Source organism: Rosa chinensis, chromosome 3, assembly GCF_002994745.2.
Source record: "Rosa chinensis cultivar Old Blush chromosome 3, RchiOBHm-V2, whole genome shotgun sequence".
Taxonomy (NCBI): Eukaryota; Viridiplantae; Streptophyta; class Magnoliopsida; order Rosales; family Rosaceae; genus Rosa; species Rosa chinensis.
In genome coordinates this window covers 12,990,863-13,009,715 of record NC_037090.1, presented here as the reverse complement: position 1 = coordinate 13,009,715, position 18,853 = coordinate 12,990,863, and the positions used below count along the sequence as shown (strand labels likewise).

The 18,853-nt window shown below is 38.1% G+C and overlaps 4 protein-coding genes across 5 annotated transcripts; all 4 read left to right on the top strand.

Annotated features, from left to right (window-relative positions):
* Positions 1 to 12: 12 nt before the first annotated feature.
* Positions 13 to 960, top strand: LOC112192005 (mitochondrial import inner membrane translocase subunit Tim9). The gene is made up of 2 exons (XM_024331514.2): positions 13 to 194; positions 545 to 960. The coding sequence occupies exons 1-2, from the start codon at positions 94 to 96 to the stop codon at positions 729 to 731; spliced, it is 288 nt and encodes a 95-aa protein (XP_024187282.1). The 5' UTR covers positions 13 to 93; the 3' UTR covers positions 732 to 960.
* A 4,977-nt stretch (positions 961 to 5,937) lies between these two features.
* Positions 5,938 to 7,313, top strand: LOC112194882 (YTH domain-containing protein 1-like). The gene is made up of 3 exons (XM_024335135.2): positions 5,938 to 6,242; positions 6,380 to 6,909; positions 6,990 to 7,313. The coding sequence occupies exons 1-3, from the start codon at positions 5,976 to 5,978 to the stop codon at positions 7,171 to 7,173; spliced, it is 981 nt and encodes a 326-aa protein (XP_024190903.1). The 5' UTR covers positions 5,938 to 5,975; the 3' UTR covers positions 7,174 to 7,313.
* Positions 7,314 to 10,746: 3,433 nt separating this feature from the next.
* Positions 10,747 to 11,349, top strand: LOC112194143 (probable cysteine protease RD19D). Its single transcript, XM_024334392.1, has 2 exons — positions 10,747 to 11,055; positions 11,218 to 11,349. The coding sequence occupies exons 1-2, from the start codon at positions 10,747 to 10,749 to the stop codon at positions 11,347 to 11,349; spliced, it is 441 nt and encodes a 146-aa protein (XP_024190160.1).
* A 1,364-nt stretch (positions 11,350 to 12,713) lies between these two features.
* Positions 12,714 to 18,396, top strand: LOC112191935 (transcription factor MYB3R-2). Of its 2 annotated transcripts, none has more exons than XM_024331424.2 (9): positions 12,714 to 12,910; positions 13,308 to 13,456; positions 13,672 to 13,723; positions 14,083 to 14,140; positions 14,571 to 14,665; positions 14,754 to 14,857; positions 15,065 to 15,193; positions 15,747 to 17,137; positions 17,963 to 18,396. In XM_024331424.2, exons 1-8 carry the CDS (start codon positions 12,869 to 12,871, stop codon positions 17,125 to 17,127), a joined length of 2,010 nt encoding a protein of 669 aa, XP_024187192.1. In that variant the 5' UTR covers positions 12,714 to 12,868; the 3' UTR covers positions 17,128 to 17,137; positions 17,963 to 18,396. The 2 variants fall into 2 exon arrangements, with proteins under 2 accessions (XP_024187192.1, XP_024187191.1); XM_024331423.2 differs by having other exon boundaries at positions 13,305 to 13,456.
* The last annotated feature ends 457 nt before the right edge of the window (positions 18,397 to 18,853 follow it).

The following is an 18,853-nucleotide window of genomic DNA, read 5'->3' as shown; positions in this document are numbered from 1 at the left end:
ATTAGGGTTTAAGAAGGGGGGGGGGGCTAAATTGAAGAGTCTTTGTGTTCTTAAACCCTAAACCCCGAAACTGTGAAATTGTGGGATTTGAAGATGGATAAGAGCATGCTGCAGGGGGCGGACTTGGATAGTCTTCCTGAAGAAGATAAGAAGAGAATGGCCACCATGATCGACCAGCTTCAGATTCGTGACAGGTTTTGTAAATCTGATCCATTCATATTTGTGAATCTAAATGTTTTTGAAAATTGGATTGCTCTGTTTTCGATTAGAAGAGGGTTGCTCTTGTTCAGCTTTCAGAATCTAATGTTCACTTGGACTTGCTTGATATGATGGTACACAAAACAATGAACTCTTCCTGAGATACCAAACATGAATCAGGAGTCTAGGGCTCTGTAATTGTTAGCATAATCTTGTACTTGTATTGGAAATTTGGAATTGGGATTTAATTTTAGTATAAGTAAGTGCCCGGTTTCGATATGCAGGAGATGAAATTTTGATGTATAATGCTGAAGTCTGAGTTACTTTATGTTGCACAAATTTGCAGTTTGAGGATGTATAATTCATTGGTGGAGAGCTGTTTCAGTGACTGCGTAGACAGCTTTACGCGCAAGGCCCTGACCAAGCAAGAGGACACGTGTGTTCGAAGGTGTGCTGAGAAGTTCCTGAAGCATTCGATGCGTGTTGGTATGAGATTTGGAGAGCTCAACCAAGGAGCAGCTACCCAGGATTAGGCTCTATCTAAATATCATTTTTGGTATGGGAATCCTGTGAAACTTTCTGTTTGCTTAGCCTTGATTCCCATAGTTACTATAGAGAGGACGGACTAATGTTACAATTTTTATGAAAGAAGAAAATTTGGTTTAACTGGATATTGATGAGCTTCTTATATGGATAATTCTGTTTCATACTTTCTGGAAATCGCATGAATAAAGCATTGTTCCTTTCCAATTCTTGCATCAATTGAGGTTGCAGTGATAACTGTTTTTGAAAAAGGGCAACAACAAACAGAAGCAGGGTTGCTGTAGCTATTAGGTTGTGGCTCTGATTACAGGATTTGAATTGATGGAGTCGATGATTTAGCCCTGATTATATGATATCAAGAGTTATTACTCTAAGCTATTGTGTGCCGAAAATGATAAAGGTCAGAATGTATTGTAGAGTCTTGGGAAAAAAAAGCAAACAGGTGCAGAGCCTTGAATTGAGTGTGCTGGTAGTCTGTGCTTGCATCTGGATAAATGACACTGCAGGCAAAATTTGTTATATCTATAATAGGATTGGTCTATTGGAAATGTGGGATTGTATTGGAAGCTTCTCTATGACCTTGGTTGAAACTATTCATTAGCATCGTGATTGGCTAAACCCCATTTAAGTCGTGGGCGTGGTTTTTTACATTCTCCTATAGTAAGACTAAATAATGTTGGTCCCTGCCCTGTTGCTTGACTTTTGAGCTGCTCGTCTTCCACCCGGAGGGTGTGCAAGAGCAACAAAGTGACTTGGCCTGGCTTGTGAAGAATTTGGATGAGCAAGAGTAACACCGTGACTTGGCTAATTGTCAAATGTTTATCTATAACACTCTAGTAATTGGATCAACTCAAGGGCAACAATCTTGTTCTAACAATCGAATATAAACCGAATATTCAAAAAACTGTAGCTCTAGCTTGCCATTACGATGCATTGTATCGAGAAATAGGGCTCTTTCTGTGATTTGGTCTCAAAATCATTAATGATCTCATGCCCTCCGTATTTGAGACAGAATTAGTGTTGTAAATAGGTGCGATACAACTCTTGTCGACTCGTATTCGGTTCGTTTTTAACTCGTTTAGTTCGTGTTCATAAGATAAATGAGCCGAGTTTGAGCTCAATATTAAGCTTAACAAAAAAATGAGTCAAGCTTGAACTATGAGATATTCGGACCGTTAAACTCGTAAGTAGCTGGTATTTTTCATGAGTAGCTCGAGCTTGTTAAAATTCAGCTCATTTTTTTTGAAGTAAAGGTTCATTGCACTAAATTACCAGCCAAAAAGCCAGAATCTACATACACTTACAAGACAGAGATACAAGCTCCTATCTAAGCACTGCAAACTCATTACAAGTCAAGTTGAGCCCGCTAATAAAGCGAATCCATAAACAAAGAACAACTCTGTGTTTTCTGAGGAAAAATCATCTTCTAACCATTCGCCAGACACGCAATTGTGGTACGAAAAGAAAGCTACTTCCCAGCAAGCAAATATGAGTCAATTCCTCATCTACAAGCCGCTTTCTCTAGTCCAACTCAAGATAATTTTCGTAGAACCATGATTTGAAGTAGGACTGGCACTTTAAAGACCGTAAAAAAGCCTAAATAGCCCAAGAAAGTCACATCTCAGGCTAGGCTCACCCTTATCATTAGGTGATAAATGAGGGTGGCACCCTCCTTGAAGGCCCAATAAATAGAGCCCAGCAGCCAAGTTGGAGCCCAGGCCTAAAGGTTCAGGTCCAAGCCCAAACCCAAGCAATTCAGCTCATTTATTAAAACTCGACTCATAAAAATTTATAGTATAAATAAAATATAGTTTTTCCAATCCCAAATCTTCAATATTTTTTATTAGGGTTAAATACTATTTACTCCTTGAACTTTCAGGGAAAAAACAATTCAGTCCCTGCCTTTTCAATTTCACACGTTTACTCCCTCATCTCTCAATTTTGAACCAATAGGTTCATTCGGTAAAAAAAAACTCTATTGAAATGTCTATTATACGCTCAGTTCATCTTTTTTCTTTTTCTTAATTTTTTTTTTTCCTTTTCTATTTATCTCTTCTTCTCCTTCAACACCAAAATTTCTAAAGCGACGAAACACAAAACCTCTCTTCATCTGCTCAATCAAAAAAAGGAAAAAAAAACAAAACAAAACAAAAGAGAAAAAAATCTTTTCAAAAAAAATAATTAATTAATTAAAAAATTTGAAGGTAGAATAGACATTTTTGGTCGGAGAATAACAAATTGGACCTATTGGTTCAAAATTGAGAGATGAGGGAGTAAATGTGTGAAATTGAAAAGGCAGGGACTGAACTGTTTTTTCCCTGAAAGTTCAGGGAGTAAACAATTCCTTTTTTTTTTTAATAAGCGTCAGTGTGGCTGCCCTCAAGCCATGATTAATGAAACTGTAGAATATATTTGGGGGAGGAGGGGGGGACATGGTGCCTAAACCCCAAATTACAATATGCATCAAGAGAACCTACTTTCTGCGATAATAACAAAAGTCTTAACTAAAACAATGTATTCTAAAACAACCACCAACTAGCGAAGAGTGCATCACTGGGTACTCTATTCGTTTTACAACTGTGATGACATACCGAAAATATAACTCTATTACAAAGAAACATCATAACAAACAACATGGCTTTCCCACTATGTTGCCACCGGAATATAAATCCGGCAACACTTAGCTTTATCCTGCTACTAGGAGGTTGAGACCATTTGACCAAGCAAGGAACTCGTCACCTACCTAGAGCAGACACGTTACTGCCACTAGGAGGTTGCGACTATTTGCCAATGCAAGGAACTAGCAGCCTACCTAGAGCAGATAAGGCACACAAGGTGTATAGACCGACATAAAGCCCTTTCGTCTTACCATGGTACTATGGAAAACTTATTAAAAACAAAATATAAACTATAAAATAATAGCTATGACTTAAGCAATCAAAGACAAAAGGCCACCAGCAGAGGTCCAAAGCGTTTGACCCGGCCCAACCTTCAGACTCCCTAACAAGGAGCACCATCGCTACAGACAGCCAATCCCGTCGCCAGAGGGCTAGTGCTGTCAACCTCACCACAAATCCCTATGTCAGTTGTCGACTCTCAAAGCGAAACAAGTCCGAGTTCGACTCATATCTGCCCTGAAATTGAAAGCCCAACCACCGCCGCGATCTCAACCGTGTCAGCGACCCCTGATCTGGCCACCGGACACCAGCGCTCCACCGTTGCTCCTCGCCTACGCTCTCCCACGACCTGAGAAGGCCAGATCAATATCGATCTACCCAACCCAAAATCAACCACCCATCTGCTTTTCCAGGACCACGCCTAAGCTAGGAATCCCCACCGGCGTTCACAAACTCCTCACAGGCCCGTCTGATGATAATGACTAAAGGACGCGCCACTAGACGGAGCATCACACTCTCACAAAGGCACCAAGCACGTGAGGCGCTTTCTCCAGAATTTTTTTCTTGATCTATTTTTAGTCGGAGCAGTGCTAGAGATCCCAAAACTTTGTACCAAAATTACTTACCAAATGACATGGCACATGCCATATCATTATTTTTTTTGAAATTTCTGTTGACATGAATTTCCTTGTTTGATATAAAATAAATTTCATGTTTTTTAGGAATTAAAAAAAAAAACTTTTATATTGATAAAAATCACAATTAAACAAAATACCAAATTAATCTAGATTAGAAATAGATGCTGTTGTTCTGGCGTTCTGCCTCTCTGTAACCTTGATGTCTAGATCAAAATATTAGAACAAAAGCAATGAATAATAATGAGAGCCGCATGAAAGATTATAAATGGATCTTTGATGTTTGAGTTTTTATGAAACAAGTAGATTGATCCATGATTAGTGTCTTGATTTTGTTTCTCATCATAAGATTATGATTTAAGAATAACAACATGGAAATTAAACTCTCAACCTTCTTTCCTAAATACTGCAAGTTTATTTGTTATTTTCATGGATGAATTACTTTTGAGTTTTTTGTGAAAGATCAAAAGGTTTTCAAATATGTGAGACTGAGTCTAGACCAATAGAGCCAGAGGAATTACATGAGAGAGGCAAATGAGTTGTAAAGAAAGTTGCAGCAGTACTCCGATACTAATGTAATGCTTTACTTATATAATACAAGTGCTACCAGGTTCCTTTCTTAGGGACATCGAGACTCACAGAGTTGTCGTTCTTTGATCTGGTTTAACTGATCTCTGATTGTTTGCTGATCTCAATTGTTGAATAGTGTTCAAGATCCCATTTCTGGTACCATTGAGGAGTGCTAAAAAGAATGCTATATTTTTCTCCATGAAATGCTTCACCTATTTAGATGCCAAGCTTTCTTCGCCTTGGTTGTAAGTCACATCTCTGTCCTCGATCTTCTTCTCCATCTCTTCCTCTGTTTCCTCCAAAGTTCATTAATAAGCCAACTTATTGCAGGTTTTCTAAGAGCTGAACATCAACCAAGAACTACAAATTCTTCAAGAGGGATAACTGTTGCTTCTCCCCAAGGAAAAATGAAAGTGTCGGCCCCTGAGACGAAAACTTGGATACCTCCATCACAATTTCTCTGTTACAGTACATGACTTGGAATTGTTTTGATTTTTGTAAAACATTAGAGTTTTGATATTTACAAAAATAATATTTTCTCAAAAACATTGTGTTTTGAAATTGAAAATAAATAAATCCATGTCATTGAATTTTTTAGAATGATATTGATGAGATGGTGTATGCCACATCATTTGGTAATCAATTTTGGTATAAATATTTGGTGTCTTAAGCATTTTCCTTTTAGTCGCCCTGTTGTTGAAGTTATTATTACCATCCTTTTCAATTGGAAGTGATTTGAGAATTTAAGTATAAAATATTACAATAAGAACCATATTTGTGCAACAATTAAATCAAACCCTAATTGACACTATAAAAGGAAAATAATTAAGATGAGGGCATGAGGCCGCCATAACTAGTATTTAATTTTTTTAATTTAAAATCAAATGAGGCAAATTTAGCCTAATTCAAGTTCGAGCTTAAGTGACTCAGCTCATTTACACCCCAATATAGAATAGCATATTCATGTAACTTGACACCCAATTTATTAGAAATTAAAGCCGATGGAATTTCCTTTTCGAAAAACTGAAGTCATCTCTTAATTCCCAAGCAAAACTTTAAACCCTATTTGAAGCCGTCTCTCTCTAAATAAATAAACAACCCTAGACCATTTTCAGAATTGTGGAGTAAAGCAATGGACAAATTGGTTAGCCTGCCATGCTCATCAGACCTGAAGATGGCTTTGTTCTCGTCCGGGCCTCGCAGGCCGCCGTCATACTCTTCCTCCACAGTTTCCCTCCCCATCCGCACCCTCGGATCCGCAAGGTCCTATGCCAAGCGCCGTGAAGTCAACCGCACAAAACCTTCTCCAGCATCCCCGAAACTGAGGGCCACACAGAATCTCATTAAAGGGCTCAAGTCTGAGATCACAACTGTTGAGGAGGATTTAGAAAGATTTCGTGTGAGTATCCGTTTTGTTTTTAAATTGCTTTATGTTTTCCGGCCAGCGTAATATATATAGTTGATGAATGAAACCAATTTAACTGCAAAATGGGGTTGATTAGTATTGATCAGTTTGTTTGATTTCACATTTTATAGGCAGTAGAGGGTTCAGACGAGTTTCCTTTTGAAATAGTCACTCGTTTAGGATATGGCCTAAAAACCACGGAGACTGAACTCAAAAGAGAACTTGATGATGAAATCATCCGAGTGTCAGTTGAGTATGATGATGAGGAAGATGATGATGATGAGGAAGATGATGAAGATGATGATGATGATGATGATGATGATGAAGAAGAAGATGATGATGATGATGATGATGATGAAGAAGATGATGATGATGAAGAAGATGATGATGATGATGATGAAAATGATGATGAAGAAGAAGATGATGATGATGAAGATCATGAAGAAGATGAAGATGAAGAAGATGATGATGATGAAGATGATGAAGAAGAAGATGAAGAAGAAGATTCTGGCATTCCAATGAAAGTGTGCATCTTCCAAAGAAGTACTGGACAGCAGCTGGAGTTGGATGTCACTGCTTTCCATGAGGAGATTTGCGTCGACCACTTTTCAATCAAGAAACCGGAGCATTCAGACCGTGATTTCACCAAAACTGGCGGCGAGTAAGTAAAGCTTTACTGTCAAGCAACGATACTCTTGTGTTTATGATTAATATGTGACCTTATTAATTTGTTTTCACCAGGTACTTGGCTAACTTACAGAAGGAATTAGTTAAATACCTTGAGGTTAAAGGGGTCACCCCCAACACAATTGAATTATGGAAGGCCAACTTGAAGAACAAAAAAGGCAAAGAGTCCCTGTTGAATATGAAAAACTTCAAGGCTTTTATGGAACAAAGCACCGTTTTCACCGGTGGTAAGAAATAGTAAAACATATTATTTTTTATTTGAGAGTTCCCTACTGGTTTTGGTATTTTCCAAATTTTATGGATTAGGATTCTAAGCATGTAATAATGCACCTCAGGGGTTTTATTGAACAATACAAATATCGTTTTCACTGGTGGGAAGAAAGAGTTCTAGCTGCTACCTAGCTCAATTTTATATATTTAGTAGGTCGAAACTTGGCTATGAAGGATTGTTGAGACATGGTTAAGTAAGTTATTTCTAATAAAGTAATAATAAACACTTATGCTTATTTAATAATGAAACCATCAACTGATTAGAGGGTAGACGTCTGGCATATCCGCATATGTAAGCTAATTATAAGCTATTAACACGTACATCAAGTTGAATAAAGCAGACACCAGAATTTTCACTTTATATAAGTAGCAAGTAATTAGAGAGTTGTTCCTAATCTCTAAGACTCTAACTAATATCACAGTATTAGACATCATAGACATTTAGTATTCTGTATTTCGACCAAGTGCAAATGTACTGATAGAACTCCACAACAGCACGATAATAGTAGATCGATCAGATGCTCACAGCATTCCGTGCACAAACAGAAAGTATATGCAAGTGCAGAATTCAGTTTTACTAAGCGGGCTTGTGTTCTTCCGCGGACACCCGATCGATCCCATGGTGAATATCGGTTAGTGATAAGTGCAAATATATTTTGGGTCAGATGAAATTGAAGAGTATTTGATCGCATAGTACGTATATCTAAAGGAAATTGAAGAGTATTTGATTAAAAATCCTTTTTTAGTTTTTCTTTTTTCTTTTGTAGAATGACTCTAATCAGAGAAGGCTTTTGATGGTACGTGGAAGCCTATATACAATTTGAACATACATATCCTTGACCCTCGTATTGGCTTGTGAGCTTTTGTTTTAAATCCACCGTCTTCAATCTTATAAAGCTGCTTTTAAATTTTTGAACTCTCGGATGTAAATTCTATACTGTTCGTGAGTCCCAAGAAAAGCTTGATCAAAACCCTACTAAATCATTCCATTGAAATGAATGTTGGGGAACAATCACAAGAATGATGTACAGGCAACAGAAATTCAAGTAGTGAAGATAATATAGTGCATTTCTGATAGAGACTTGCAAATTGCAATGACTTAAAGACAAACTTTGTTCTTGTTATTGTGCTTGTAATTCGGTAGGTGTCTATCTTCCAAGATACAACAATTGATAATTCAAAATCAAAACACCACAACTTTAAATTCTAGTGAATGATAAACGATTTGTACTCGCTGGACAAGACGAAGACTTGCATAATGAGGAAGAACTCACTACATTTTTTTTTCTTCTGATCAAATCCATTAATAAACGGACAACTAGTCTAGAGAGATACAAACAATTTCACAAGGGGAACACATACAACATAAACAATGGGTTCAAACATGACTCAGTAAACAACCTAGAAAAACAGGGGACTAGCCCAGGTCGGTGGTAACCGAAAACCACACAGAACACGTCTTCGCCATTAGGGAATACGCCGCCGTCAGAGGGCTTGATATGGATCCTTCGCCGTCTTCCTTCCCCTGCTCAGTAGCATGAAATTGCAAGCCTTCTATCCGGCACCCATGGTGGAATCTCAGCCGATCTCCTCACACACTTGTCCCTCGAAGGGACTGGGTCATTCTAGAGTCCATAGCACCACACGGTTTTGGGGACTTTTTTCTAGCGAAATAGAAGGTATGAGACTTGTTGCAATTGGCCAAAGAAGGAGGAACGATTTCTGGATGTGGATAGGGTGGGTTGAAGCAAAATAAGAAAAGGGATGGGAGGAGGATTGAGGTGATGATTCCGGCAACGATCTTCATGGATCAGACTGGATCTATGTGGTTGGGTTGGGAAACAAGCCGCGAAACAAGAAAACTAGACACCGGGACCAGCTGCCCGAACAGTTAATGCACTCCCCCTACTCTCTAGCCGACAATCAAGATCCAAAGAGATCGAGATCTATGCCAGAGAGAAGGGGTAGGAGAGGACAAGATCTACTTTCTCTCTCTAATTTTTAGAGAGAAGGAAGAGAGACGGGTTCCCCAAAACTTTCATCTAGGGGTTATTTACTCCACTGTCTGAACTCACTACATTTACTTCATTAATTTAGAGCATATTCGATAAACCTAAAGTGAAATAGTATGTCTGATCACTTATCTCCTAAGAGCATCTTTAGCAATACTAGCTATTTTTGAGTCAAATTTTAGCCAAAGTAGCTAAAAAGTCATTTTGGCTAGCTATTTTAGAAATACGTCTGCATCAATGCTCTCTATTTTAGCTAGTTTTGAATTAATATTATTTTTTAAATAAAAATTAAATAGTTTAAATGTATTTATAAATTACATAAAATAACTCAAAATGAATGTTTTAAATTATAGAGAGCCTCATCTCGCTCTCAATATTTAGGAGTGAGATAACTAAAAGTTATAATGGAGAGCCACTTAGGAGTCTGGTGCAGCTGCTAAAATAGATAAAAAGCTAAACATGCTCTCTAAAATAGCTAAGGAGCCAAAGTAGAGAGTCTGCTAAAGATGCTCTAAAAGAGACACACCTATTGAAAAACTCAAAGTGACTTGTACTCTTAGAGCATCTTTAGCAATGCTAGCCATTTTTAGTCAAATTTTAGCCAAAATAGCTAAAAAGTCATTTTGGCTAGCCACTTTATAAATATGTCTGTATCAATACTCTCTATTTTAACTAATTTTGAATTTATATTATTTTTTTAAATGAATATTAAATAGTTTAAATGTATTTATAAAGGGCTAAATACTGTTTAGTACCTTGTGGTTTGTGCCTAACATCAATTCAGTCCTTCGACTTTCAATTTCATTAAAAATACCCCTGCATTATCAAATCTCCTCAAATAGATCCTTCCGTCATTCCTCCGTCAACTGCAGCCGTTAACTCGCTGACATGGCATGCCACATCAGCTTCTGTGGGCCCCATCTCTATGGCGAAATTCCCAAATTGCCCATGCATCCATCAGAACTGGTCTTCGTCCCCATAAGCAAGAACTGATCTTCGTCCCCATAAGCAAGAACTGATCTTCATCCGCAGAAAGCAAGAAATCCAATTTCGTGTGACACCCAATCTCGGGTCATTTACAACATCTCTGAGTACGATCTCAGAGCCATTCCCGGTATTGCAGCCTACCCACATCCCCAATTGCAAACAGAGATTGAAACTAATAGCAAAAACAATTGAAAACCTCAATTGGTCCCCCGGCGTCCCAGTCAAAGCCGCCTCCTCCACTGCCTTCGCTGTCGAGAGCTTCGACCTGGGACTTCATAAACCCGTACGAAAGCATAGAAAGGTACTACTCGGCATACACGCCGAGTCGTTACTCGAGCAAGGTCAGAGAAGAAGAAGGAATTCCTGATTTGGAAGATGAAGAATACAACCACCACAACCAGTACCGCCGCGATTTCACTCTCCGATCTCTCCCAGGTATGGGTTTTTAGCCAATCATCCACCAAGTCACAGATCAAGACAGCTCTCGAAAATTCTCGAGTGGTAGTAACCTCCTTGGAACCGAGAAAGAGTTCAAGATTTTCATGGAGAAATATGGGAAGAAATATCCAATTAGAAAGGAGTACATGCACCGCCTTGGTGTTTTTGCCAAGAACATGATCAGAGCCGCCGAGCACCAAGCTCTGGATCCGATGGCAGTCCACGATATCACACCGTTCTCTGATCTGTCCGAGGAGGAGTTCGAGGGGATGTACACTGGCGTGAGAGGTGGGCCCTGCTTAAACGACGGCAGCGGTGGTGCAGAGAGTACGGTTGAGCTCATGGATGTTAGTGGGTTGCCTGAGAGTTTTGATTGGAGAGAGAAGGGAGCTGTTACTGAGGTCAAGATGCAGGTGATTAGTTAATGTTACGTTTTTTAATTTTTGAAATTTTTGTGATGAGGTAGATGAGCTCTCTTTATTCTAGTTTGTTACAATTTCGGGATAGATTAAATCCTTATCGCGATCAAGTGACTGCACATATGCTATAGATGTGTCTGGGTTGGTCATATACAGAGACGGAGAGAAGATGCAGAGTTTCGGGCCAAAGCCGAGTTCTTGCTTTCTGGGGATGAAGATCAGTTCTTGCTTATGGGGACGAAGACCAGTTCTGATGGAGGCATGGGCAATTTGGGAATTTTTCCTTAGAGATGGGCCCACAGGAGCTGATGTGGCTTGCCATGTAAGCGAGTTAACGGCTGCAGTTGACGGAGGAATGATAGAATGATCTATTTGACGAGATTTGATAATGCAGGGGTGTTTTTGATGAAATTGAAAATCGAGGGACTGAATTGATGTTGAGCACAAACCACAGGGTAGTAAATAGTATTTAGCCCATTTATAAATTATATAAAATAACTCAAAAAGAGTGTTTTAAATTTAGGAGCAAGATAGCTAAAAGTTATAATAGAGAGCCACTTGGGACTCTGATGCAGCTGCTAAAATAGATAAAAGCTAAACATGCTATTTAAAATAGCTAAGGAGCCAAAATAGAGAGTCTGCTAAAGATGCTCTTATATTTTAAAGGACCTAGTTAATTATACAGTTAGTCATACTAAATTAAATATTATAACATAACTTCCAACAGTTCCCCACACCAATGAAAATGACAAAGAATTAGAAAGTATAAGCAAAAAAAAAAAAAAAAAACATATTGAACATGTGTATTCTTTTCTTGAACATGTTATGATGAAAATCTATTGGATTTATATGATGATGCAGTTGATTTATAGGTTGAATTGTTCACATCGAAAATGATCACCTGGTCAGTTATTGACCAAGAAAATAATGCTCAACCACCCTTGGATGTAAATCCGATGGCAGAGAGAATTATTATTAAGTTGAGGTGTTTTGTTTTCCACTCTTGGATGTAAATCTAAGGGTTATTGAGCATAAATTCTTTGGTCAGTTGCTGACCAGGTGAACACTACTGTTGTTCACATTTAGAGTAAACTGAAATAATAGATTTCGATGAGCTCTAACATATTTGATTATTTGGAATAACTGAATGACTGAATCTGTCATTTTGGCGAGTAGGGTAGGAAAAAAAAACAAGACAGATATTAATTTAATTGCTACGATTTTGGAGAAATTATGTTATGTTTTACCGCCAAGCAACGGTCCTGATATTGAGTAGATACAACGCAACATAAGGCAAACACAATCAAATACCGTCACACATTATAGTTCAGTTTTAATTATTTTTAATTTAGCAAAACGTTTCTTTCCAAACAAAACCCACTTAAACCGCGTGCCATTTAACCCCAATCCAACGGTCAATTAATGCCAGCGAACCAAGCCGCCCCCATCCCACATCTCCCAAACCAGTTCGACATTTAACCCAGGCAACCTCAGAGTGCCGTTTGAGGTTCAAACTTTCAGTCCCCTAACGTTTCCTCCCGAACCGTCAACCGCCGTTAGCCGATAGGGTTTTGCCCCCTTTCCGAAACCTCACAGGGCCTTCAGTAACGGTAGCTAACGGCGACGTCGGTGCTATATATTCGTTATAAGTTTATATTTATATTTTATTCTCGTTTTTACCCCTCTCTCTCTTCTGGTTTTCTCTCTCCTTCGTTTCAACGGGCGAGGATTTTTCGAAACCAGAAAAAAAGAAGAAAGTTTTCATGTTTCAGAGAAAAGGGTTCTGGAATCAATTGGGACACAATCGATGAGCTTCAATTTGATTCCCTCTACTTCTTCGCAACCAGAGGTACTCAAAGTTCCTGTCTTTTTTGGGTTTTCAAAGGCCTTGACTTTGTTTTTGTTGGGTTCGTGTTTTGAACTATCCGATCAAGTTTTGGGCTTCAATTGCTTTTGAATTGTGCTGGATATATTGGGTTGGAAATTGGAAACCTGGAATTATCTGTAATTTAGGGTTTTTTGATCTGGAAACTGAATTTAAGATCTGGGTTTTGGGTGTCTGGGTCTAAGGCGGTGGGGTTTTGGAGATCTTGGAGTAAAGTTGGGGGCCTTGTTTAGGGTTTTTGGTTTTAGGGGATAGTGTTTGAGGGTCTTTTTTTTTTTTTTTTTTTGGTTATGTATCTGTTGTGTTTGTGTTTCTAGTTTGTTGATTGGAATTTGGGATTTTGGTGATTGTTTTGTAGCAGAGGAGAAGTGAAGTTCCGATAGAGGAGTGCTGCCTTGTGAATAAGCAATCCACGGCTGCGTCGAGCTCGGATTCCGAAGGAAGTGAGAGTCCTGTTCTTAAGTCACCCGGGATTGGCAGCAGCCCGGCAGAGGCTTCTCCAGTTAACAAGTACTATCCCTTGAGTCCTTAAAAGCTGCCGTTTTAGTTGTAACTTCGTTTTAATCTTGTTAGTTATATGCATTGGATCTTTGGATTTTCGTCTAGTGGAGAATCCATATGCTGCTATAGTTTGTCTCATGATTAATTTCCTTTTGCATTTCTATTTTTCTGTCAATGCTGTGGGAGGTTAGTGAGCTGAATTATGTGTAAACTTTACTTTGCAGGAGGATTACTGGTCCTATTAGGCGAGCAAAGGGTGGTTGGACTCCACAGGAGGTTAGCATTTCATCTTTAGGCATCTGTTCACTTGTTTGTATTAACAGCTAAGAACACGAATGTTTTCCTGTATTTACCAAGTATATTGAGGGAGAGGTCCAGTATTGTTAATCATTAAGTCATCTAACATGGAATGGCTTGACACTGTCGTGTAGTTTAGAATTAATGGTTTTATTACTTGCGGTATTAATAATGTGCAACAAAGTATCTGAGAGCACTATTATAAATGGCTTTAGCTTATGATTTGATAGCATTGACCCATTTTATATGTACTGCTGTTAAACATGCTGTATTTGTTTTCTTTTTCATACCTCCTGTGAGATATTATAGTAATTTGCAACATGTTGGATTGGCTACAGGATGAGACATTGAGGAATGCAGTTGCAAAGTTTAAGGGGAAGAACTGGAAGAAAATAGGTTTGTCTTTGTTTATTCAATCATGCGTATGATTTATGTTGGTGTTTTCCCAGACAAACAGAAAGCAGCTAAGTGGAGAATGTAGTTTCTAACTTCAGTAGGTATTGGGCTTTTAGGTGGCAATTAGTTTGCTCAGACATGCTTAACAAATGTAATCTTTCAGTATTGGAGACCTTGATGAACTAAAACTAAAAATCTTTGGTTGAACAATAAGTACCATTCAGAACCTAGAAACTCTAAGCAAACTAGCCATCCTAGATTGGAAAATATTAGTGTTCATCCAATTGTTTATTTGTATGGTACATGTTTGTTGTGAATTACCAAAAGAGGGAGACTGTATGAAGACACACACTCACACACACGCACAGAAACCTAGTCTTTTTGTATTATCCGGTATATTACTTTTGGTGATAGTATCTTGTGTATGCAGCTCAATATTTTCCTGATAGATCAGAAGTGCAATGTCTGCATCGGTGGCAGAAGGTACTAAATCCAGAACTTGTTAAAGGACCATGGACTCAAGAGGTTGGAACCTACCATCTTTATTTTCTTCATCTGTTATTTGCAGTTTTCACTCAATATTGAAATTAACTTCTCTTGTATTCATTTACAGGAGGATGATAAAATCGTTGAACTGGTAGCAAAGTATGGACCTACAAAATGGTCGTTAATATCAAAGTCTTTGCCTGGTCGTATAGGAAAACAATGCCGAGAGAGGTAAGCTTCATTAGTCATTGCTATCAAGCTTGAGCCCCTACTCTTAAAAATTTTCTTTTGTCCTTGAATGCGGGCTTATTCTACAGCACTTTGAGTTTTTGTATTTTGATGTTATCCATTGTATTATTTTGTATCTTTCAGCTGTGTCTTCATGAAAAGCAATAGAAGCTGATTAAAAGTAGGACTATTTTGTTTTTTTTCCATCAGGTGGCACAATCATTTAAATCCAGATATAAAGAGGGAGGCTTGGACGTTGGTGGAGGAATTAGCCCTTATGCATGCCCACCGAATGCATGGGAACAAGTGGGCCGAAATAGCTAAGGCTTTACCTGGAAGGTATCCTTATTATATGATTTATTGTTTTATAATTGTCATTGAGGTGCTACTGCTCCCTTCTGCCAGCAGTTTTAAGTACATGGTGAAGCCACGTATATTATCGTTGTTATTATAAGTTTGTATGTAGTAGTGTTTTTCTGCTGGAGGCAAAATTTTCAATTAACCCCACTGTCTTCATGACATCTAGATCTTCTGTTGACATTCGACCAATTAGTATGTCTAGTTTAAACAGGAAATTGAATATGGAAATGAAGTCTTTTTCTTCTCCCATCTCTTTCCCCCTCTTAGTAGCATTATTGTAGCAGAAATCTGTTATTTGGACTTGGGTTCTTATATTGTGCTAAATATTGGCAGTATATATAAAAGGCTTTTTTTTTTTTTTTTTTTTTTTTTTTTTAACTTTTAGCTCTGCATGTGCAAATCCAAACCTAGAGATAACCTAGTTTCAAACTTTTTTAAGCTAAGAGAAAAGAGACTTCATTTGAGTGACATCTAAAGCATTATTTCTAGTACTATGCCAAGTGTATTATGTAACTTAACCTTGTGTTTGCAGGACTGATAATGCAATAAAGAATCATTGGAATAGTTCCTTGAAGAAGAAATTAGATTTCTATTTAGCAACTGGGCAACTTCCCCCGCAACCAAAGAATAGTTACCCGAATGTTCCTAAAGAGACAAATAGATCCATTGCAACTAGAAGATTGCTTGTTGGCTCTGATAAAGGATCAGATTCAACTGCTCGGACATTGCCTGGAAATGCAGACACACGTAAAATAGATGAAGATGGCAAGGATCATCAATTGCAGTCCTCTGAACCTCTTGACATGGACATGTGTGCTTTCTATTTGGCGACTGGGCAACTTCCACCAGTACCAAAAAATAGTTTCCCAAATGATGCTAAAGAGACAAATAGATCCACTGCAACTACAAGATTGCTTGTTGATTCGGATAAAGGATCAGATTCAACCGCTCACACATTGTCTGTAAATGCGGACACATGTAAAATAGATGATAATGGCAAGGATCAGCTGCAGTCCTCCAGCTCTCAGGACATGTGCGGTTCATCAAGTATTCTTCCAGATGAACATGCTGATTCTGAAGTCATAGAGTGTAGGCTAAGATTATCTCTTACAGATCCTAGTTGCAGCAACTCAGAGTCGGTGCCAAAATTCACGAACTTTGCTGTAAACAGCAAGCTTCAGATTGAGAATTCAGGTATTAACAGTGAGCCGAAGTATGAGAATTCTGAATTCAACAGTCAAAAAGTTGAAGACAAAGTTGACAGTGCAACTGTGCCAGTTGAAACTCCTAGCTATGGTTCATTGTACTATGAACCACCACCATTGGACAGCTCTATTCCGTTAGATTCAGGGCTTCCAAACTTGCATTGCTTTCAGCATGACTACAAGTCTAGTCCGAACTGGTCACCTATTAGTTTCTTCACTCCTCCTACTGCAAAGAGCAGTGGTTTATATAATCGAAGCCCTGAATCAATTTTGAAAATAGCTGCTAAGACCTTCCCCAACACTCCTTCTATTTTGCGGAAAAGAAAGTCTGCCCAAGGACATTTACCTCCTAACAAACTTAGGATAGTTGATAGTGAATCAGTCAGGGAAACGCTCATTGTTCCCGAAGAACAGGAAAGAAATAAAAATAGTGTGGAACTGTCTGGGTCTCAAGATGTAAGTTTGTGTGACAGTCCAACCAGTCAAGGTATTAATACCACTGGTCCTAATGGTAAGGCTTTTAATGCATCTCCTCCATACCGTTTAAGATCCAGGAGGACTGCTGTTTTCAAGTCTGTGGAGAAACAACTTCAGTTTACATGTGAAGAAGAGTATGCTGGTAATTCCAAACCCGTGGGGTTATCTGCAAATGGGGGCACTGCTGTCACCAAAGATTGTTCCCATGCAACAAAGATGGGAGTTACCTAGGGCACACGCTGTAAGTTACAATTTTACTTATCGTTGTTCTTAAAGCTACTGTCTATCTTTTTGCTTAACCTGTTTATATAGTATGACCGTAGGTTCATGCTCAATAGGAGGTTTTCTTTTCTTTTCTATTTTGCTTGGGAACGGAGATCTGACAATAAAAAATACCATGTCTCTATGAGTGGACGATGCTAATGAGCCCAATCCCTCTCTATGAAATATTTGTTAGTCAAGTGGTGTGGATTATCCATTTGAACAGTTTTCTCCAATATTATACAAGTTAATTATATGCACAGATAAAGAGCTTGCAATGTTAATGATGCAGAATGTAGTGTGACAATTGATAGATATTTTATTTTAGGATAAGTCATTTTTTCCATTGTGGATTTTAGTACTTGGATCTAATCTTAACCTTTTGTCTTGTCCAGTCTTTTCTTGCTAAAATAGAAAAAAGCCAAACAAGATTTGTCGGGGTGAAGTCAGCATTTAAAAGGTTTCCTGAACATTTGCAATGTGTCATACATAGGAGTATAGAAGCATATTTTCGACTGTCTAACCTTCATTTGTTTAGAACCTTGCTTCTGTTTGTAGTTTCTTTGGTTCTTTAACATATTTTCGATTTACCGAACAAAAAAAAAAAAAAATCGTTCATCTGTTTCCATCGAGTATTTATACTCCTTTTCTTCTTCTTTTTTTCTGGATAATAGTAATGTTGAACCATTGAGGTATATATTTTATGTATGTCACGCGGACTATCTTTTGGAATTGAGTTTGTGATGGAATAAAGCAAAACTTAATTATCGGAGATGTTTGATTTTACTTCCTACGTCTTATTTAGGTACAAAGGAGGGAGATGCTATTGAAGTTGGCAGACACTTTTGAACTGGTGATTTCCAAGTGCACAGAGCTTTTGAAAAGTGATAGATTATATTGATTTATCTGAAGACACCCTGGTTTTAGATCTTCAATGAAATTGAAATCTTGCAAATACAAACTTGTTATTAGTTACATAGTGGGGAGTGCATCTTCAGCAGACCTTCAGCAGTCACCAGCTTGACAAAATCCAGGGCAGTGGGGATTCTGTAATGTGTAGAATAATATTGATAGGCCCCAGATGATAGTGAAAATATATTCTTTTTGGTACATTATTCTTTAGTGAAAATATATTTACTGTACCCAGATTTGTACAGAAAATCCACCATGGAGCAATGATGCTTCATGCCTGAAAATTTTTTGTAATGAAAGCGTAGCTCCTGTCTGAATTTGTCTCAACTACTACCAAATATTACCACCAAAGGATTTTGTGTTCATTTCTCCTTTTGTAGGGTGAGAACTTTTATTGACTACAAAAGAACTAAAATCCAATGTTTCACACGTCAATTTAACACCTCCACCCATGTCTCCAATGCTTCTCCAAAACGTAAATATGCGACACTGAGTCATTTAATTGCTACTACAAGGTTAAACATGAAAAAATTGCATTATTCCATTTACATGATCAAATTTAGATGTAGCATAACAGCGTGGATTAACCACTCCACCATCAGAACAATTCGAAACAGATTCAGAAACCCTTCTCTATCGCTTTCCTCACATCCATTGAATTGAAAAAGAATGATAAAAATACAAAATATTAACAGCACAAAGTGAGTATTCCTATCAACTAGCAAAGCATTGCAAATGCCACCACTTTACCCTTAAAGCGGTGGTCATGACTAGTGTTGCAATA